Source organism: Pseudorca crassidens, chromosome 17 (genome assembly GCF_039906515.1).
Source record: "Pseudorca crassidens isolate mPseCra1 chromosome 17, mPseCra1.hap1, whole genome shotgun sequence".
Taxonomy (NCBI): Eukaryota; Metazoa; Chordata; class Mammalia; order Artiodactyla; family Delphinidae; genus Pseudorca; species Pseudorca crassidens.
Window position 1 is genome coordinate 3711263 of NC_090312.1, and position 6000 is coordinate 3717262.

The 6000-nt window shown below is 52.0% G+C and overlaps 1 protein-coding gene across 23 annotated transcripts in view; it reads left to right on the forward strand.

The window, feature by feature from the left end:
• The window catches only part of PTK2 (protein tyrosine kinase 2), a 252734-nt gene extending 247155 nt beyond the window's left edge, over window positions 1-5579 (forward strand). For all 23 annotated transcript variants that reach the window (XM_067712794.1, XM_067712793.1, XM_067712804.1 and 20 more), the window contains 2 exons: window positions 1474-1554; window positions 4334-5579. In XM_067712794.1, the coding sequence (XP_067568895.1) occupies window positions 1474-1554; window positions 4334-4546 (294 nt within the window). In that variant the 3' untranslated portion in view covers window positions 4547-5579. The remainder of the gene's footprint in view (window positions 1-1473; window positions 1555-4333) is intronic.
• The last annotated feature ends 421 nt before the right edge of the window (window positions 5580-6000 follow it).

Here is a 6000-nt window from a genome sequence, read left to right on the forward strand (position 1 = left end):
GTGACTTAGGGGAGGCAATTACAGTGTGAAAGTGCCAAGACAGATGATACTTGGAGACCCTGCTTTCAGTCTTTTGGGCATTAACTCAGAAGTGGAATTGCTGGATCGTATGCTAGTTCTAGTCCTAATTTTTTGAGGACACACCATGCTGTTTCCCACAATGGCTGCAGCAATTTACATTCCCACCAGCAGTGCACAAGGGTTCTATCTAGTTTTTCTCCATCCTCACTAACACTTTTTATTTTCGGTTTTGTTTTTTCTCGATAGTAGCCATCCTTATATGTGTGAAGTGGTATCTCACTGGGCTTTTGATTTGCATTTCCCTGATGAGTAGTGAGGTTGAACATCTCTTCGTGTGCTTTTTTGTGTTGGCCATTTGTGTGTCGTCTTTGGAGAAATGTCTGTTCAAGTCGCTTGCCCACTTTTTAATAGGGTTGTTTGGCTTTTTGTCGTTGGGTTGCAGCATTGAGCCCTATTTTTAGTACCAATGAGCAGTCTCTGGGACAGCTTCTTTCAAACCATCAGTGTGGGGCAGCTGCTTGGAAGCTGTGATGTTTTATGGGCAGTACAGTTAATCCATTCTGGTTCCGTCTTTAGGCTATACTCCCATAACACTTATAACCAAAGCTCTTAAGGGTGAACTTGCATGAACCACAGACGGGTTTTTAAAAAATACTAATAAACTCAACAATATACAAAAGCAACCAGAATTTTGTACATGATAAGACTTTTTATGGTGGTTTTCTAGAAGCTGCTTTTTTAACCGTATTACTTTGGCAAAACGACACTCTTTTTGTTGATCCAGTGTCAATAACTAGCATGTCCTTACTGGTCTTATACCTACTGCATGTATAACTTAGCATCTGAGTCATTACGTAGTTGACCCTCATAAGAATGACAGCGACAGACATTTTAACTCTAACGTCATATCGTTTTTAACCACAGCTGGTCCCTTTAAGCTCCGAGTGGCAGGGGGAGGGCTGTTGTGCTCCGTGTACATAGTGGACGAACCCCGGGGTCAGAATGGCCTCCGTAGCAGACTGCCACCTGTCGTTCCCACATGTGGTAGCAGTAACATCCTTTTTGGTGGCCCACGAGGCTTTGGAAAGCACTGGGGAGGGAAGAGAGTCACGGAGCACACGCAGCCCCAGCGCCGCCTTCCCTGGGCGTCCGGGCGGCTTTTCATACATGAGCCTCCATTCCCCTGTTCCCCAGACAGTAGAGCATGAGTAGATCAGAGAGATCTGAATCTGGGGGAAATTGCCTCATAACTTAATGAGATCAGGCTCAGCACTGTGGAAAAGAAATACAGAAATTTTCCTAAAAAAAAAAAAAAGGAAGAAAGAAAAAGAAATTTTCCCGAAAGTGGTGAAAAGGAAATGAAAAACCATGTAACTGGAAGGAAACACTGTCATTGCTGGCATGAAACTCCTTGACGTGCGTCCTAACACTGGGTGTGTTCCTGTCTGTTAGGAAGTCGGCTTGGCCCTGAGGACGCTGTTGGCCACCGTGGATGAGACCATTCCCGTCCTGCCCGCCAGCACCCACCGAGAGGTAGGGCCTCATCCAGAGGGCAGCGTGGCGGGGGGAGCACAGCGCGCGCTCTGCAGGCGTGACCTCCTGGCCGGGCCCCAGGTCGGGACGCCGGCGACTGGCCGTCCATCTTCAGAGCTGTGTGGAGCCACCGCACCGCGTGTGGGGTCCCGACCTGAAGGACGGGGCGTCCGTGAGGACAGGTGGGGAGCGCAGGATTGGGGCTGCTGCTGCCTGGAACCCTCCAGAGCGAGGACGGAGGCTGTGGCATCCTGCCCTCCTTCCTCGAATGCGTCTGGAAAATTTCGAGTTTGCAAGTGACCTTGGTTTTCCACTTAAAGCAGCGATATAAACATTCCTTGTAGCCAGTAAATAGGCTTAGCGTTGGGGTCTGCACCCAGCCCAGCTCACTTCCCACGCCTCGCCCTTCCAGCTCCAGCGTCCACTTTCCTGCTTTCTCTCACAGGGTGCGTGATCTGTCCTTCCCCCAGCAGGCAATCTGTTTGTTTTCGTTTTCTTAGTTTTTACTGTGAAATGATTTCAAACTTGAGGAAAAGCTCTGAGAACAGCACCAAGAACTTGCAAGCACCCTCGCCCTGATTGCGCCGCCTTCCCCGTCTGAGCCCTTTGCGTCCTCTCTCTGCACGCGCAGGCTTTACTTCTCCAGAGCCACCTGGGGGCTGGTTGTGCGCATCTCGCCCTCTTACCTTTAGCATTTGCGTTTGTGTTTTCGAATAACGGACCATACTCTTACCCTGCACGGTCACCGCATCCTGGAATTTAACACTGGCCAGTGTGCTCATCTCTCAGCAGGTGGTGGTCTGGGTTCACCAGTCACCCCAGTAATGCTTCTCCCTCTGGCTGGAGACAGCCTGGGGCTCACGCGGCCCCTGACACCGCTCAGCGTGTCTGTGTGCCTCTCTCCTGGGACAGCTCCTCAGCCCCGCGCTGTCTTCTGCGACAGAGTATAGGCCCCTGTGTTCCAGAGCCTCCCTGACGTGGAGCTGAGGGGTGTTCTCTAAAGGCTGATGTTTCCTCCTGGTCAGGCTGAGGTTTCACGTCTGCGGTGAGGCTGCGTCCTCCTCGGAGGCCGAGTCCGAGGGCGGCACGTCCAGCAGGGCGTCTGGACACGCGGGGCAGTCGGGCTCAGCTCCTGCGGCTGGTCCTGTGAGTGGCACCACTTAAATCCTTCTGGAAAATGCCTCTGACTGGTGTCACCGTGTAACTGAATATTTTCCTCCAGTTCAGAGGTTAGCTAGTTTATCTGCTTTATTAGAAATTTAATTGGTTTTCCACAGTGAGCAAGGATTTTGCCCCAAATGGAGACGCTCCAGGCGCCAGAGGCAAAGCAAGTGGCACCCTAACGGCTGGATATTTTGGCGGGACCGTTTCTAACTTCCTGCTTTAGCTGGTAACGGCTGAGACGATCTCTCTGTGTACCTGGCTCTTCTGCACACCGTGTGCGCCTTCCTGTGCCCCTGCTCCCCTCCCGCCCTCTGGACCCAGCTGTCCCTGACCCCGCCCAGCGGTCACCGGGGGCCATGCCCCCACTGCCCTGACCCCTTGGCGAGACCCCTGGAGTTACAGAGCCTTGCCGGCCCCACCCGCAGCCTTTCTTTGCCGTCCCGATGGTGGCCGCCCCCAAGGTGCTCCCCGGACTTGCGTTTTACAGATGCCTTTTCTCCTTGGCAGGACTCCCTACGCCCACAGATCCAGATGTTTGAGGCCCTCACCCTCTGTGCTGTGAGCGAGCCCACTCCATGTGCCCCAGGCACTAGCTTTCTGCGGGACGTCTGCCCCTGTAGCACATTCTGCTTGCAGGGTCAGTGGGACCAGCATGCACTCACCACCGTGCCCAGCACGAACCACACGCGCGTGCACGCACACGTACACACGTGCAGACAGCCTGTGTCACTCACAAGTCTCAGGTCGGGCCTTGCTTCGCCATCCTCACGGCCACATCCCCTCTTCCCTGAGGTATCACAGCAGCCTCTCAGCTGCTTACTCCACCTCTGGGCTCTCCCTGCCCTTCCGTTTACGTTGCACACTGCCACCAGAGCCCTCTCTAGATTATGTTATTCCCCTTCCTAAAGTTCCTTAGGCCTCCCCGTTGCTAGGTTGAGCAGGACCAAGGTGCACGTGGGTGGCTGACGAGGCCCTTCACGGTGGAGGCCGGCCAGCTTGTGCAGTCTTGGCTGGATGCAGGCGAGTTCTCCTCTGTGGAGTCTCTCCACCCCTCTCAGAAGGAGTGAACTGCTCCTCTCCGGGTCCATTTCTGTGGCGTGATTTCCCCGTGTGTGATGGGCAGCTCTGTGCGTGCTTCTCCCACACTGGGCTGTGAACACAGACACATTGGGTCACTCTTGCGTCCACAACTCCAAGGGCCTTGTGTACAGTAAGTGCTCGCTGATTGTAGAAAGATCACGTGGCTAGATCGCCGCTGGTTAAGTACACAGGTTGGAGGGATCGCGAGACACCCCAAGCAAAGCTCTCCAGCTCTATGGCTCCTTCCACCAGCCCTGACCCCACTTCCCACCTCTGATCCGTTGGGAAGGGTCTAGAGTATACGTCAGAGTGGAGCAAGTGTCTGGTGACACCCTTGAACCATCTCCTGCATAGCAGAGGAAGGTCTTGAAGCAGGTGCAGTAGAAAGCGTGTGGGCCTGGAGGTGGAGACCAGGGTCTGCCTTGTATAAGGGGAAGGAAGAAAGTTTCTTCTCCTGGAGGCACCTAAGAAAAGCGCCTAAGAATGCCCTGAGTGTTGGCTGCGGGAGGCGCTCCTGACCCTCTTGTCCTTGCAGATTGAGATGGCCCAGAAGCTGCTGAACTCCGACTTGGGGGAGCTCATCAACAAGATGAAGCTGGCCCAGCAGTATGTCATGACCAGCCTGCAGCAGGAGTACAAGAAGCAGATGCTGACGGCCGCACACGCCCTGGCCGTGGACGCCAAGAACCTGCTCGATGTCATCGACCAGGCCAGACTGAAGGCCCTGGGGCAGACGAGGCCACACTGAGCACCGGGGCCTGCTCCCCCCTCCGCCGCCACCAGCAGCGAGGCTCTGGCTGGCCGTGGGCGCCAGCACTCACAGCGCCAACACTCTGGCCGAGGCTGGTTGAAAATCTCATATAAGTTTAACCGCATTTTGATGTGGGTTGTTTTGGTTTTGGTTCTTTAATCATGGTGTTCAGAAAAGTCCGGGATCCAAAATGTGGCATTTTTCTGAGAATAAAAATTGTACATGAGAAGCTTTTAAAGAATCGTGAAGAACAGATTTTGTTCACAACAGGATATGCTTTCGTGGAAGCGGCCAGGGCAGTGATGCACTGGTTCCTGAACTGGCCGGACCGGTCCTTGGAAGAAGACAGGAGGAAGTGGAGGACTCCAGGAAACCCAAGGGGCTGAGAATCCCTTTGCCAACCGCAGACTTACTACCCAGGCTGGAATTTTTGTCGTTAGAACACTGTTCAGTTGCAATATGCTAATACCACTTTACAAAGAAAGAATATAAAAGCTATATTTTGAAGACTTGAGTAATTTCAGAAAAAAACTACAACCCTCTTGTCTTTCCTGCCTTTCACTTTCATGTGAGTATGTGAAGCATTTGGCTGGAAGCTAGCTGTAGAACACACTAAAAACTTCTGTCTTTTTCCACCAGAATGATGTGCCGGTTTTTTGTAGCGCTGTTACTTCTCTTGGAAGCAGAAATGCTCTGTACCGGAGCACCTCCGAACCGCATTGAGAAGAAGTTCTGGAACCATCCCTGTTCTCCATTTTTATATAATTTATAAAGAAAGATTAAAGCCATGTTGACTATTTCACAGCCACTGGAGTTAACTAACCCTTCATTGCGTCTGTCTTCCCAGGAAGGAATTGGGCGAAACAGAGATTTGGTTTCCTTTTGGTGTCCAGTTTTACCATCCATTCTGTTAAATAATTTTGAAAAATATGCCCTCTCTTTAGTTTGTTGGGGGAAATAAATTATTCTCAGGAAGAATATAATGAACTGTACAGTTACTTTGACCTATTAAAAAGGTGTTACCAGTAAAGTGCTTGGTGTAATATCCTTTCTGTTGGTTCTGTTCCTTCAGATCAATTGAAATTTCTCAGGTGACTTGTCAGATAAAGTAACATACAGGAAAGCTCTCGATAATGATTAGTTTCTTTTATTCTTTGTCTTGTCGACAAGTCGAGAACACTCCTCACAAGTTAACCTTTTTGTTGCATCTTCACGGTTAAATGCAGAAACCGAGCTAGGGTGATGTTGTCCCTGAAGGACTTCCCTCCACAGGCTTGGTGTCACCGCCACCTGTCCAGCCTCGGGGAACCTGTTCTCTTAAGGGAACTGTCAGCAGGACAGACCCCAGACCCCCCCTCATCTCGCTAAGCCTCTGGTGTGCAGGATGGGGGTCTGCAGCACTGGGAACCTGGAGGGAGAAGAGCCGGGGCGCAGCCCCCAGTGGAGGGACT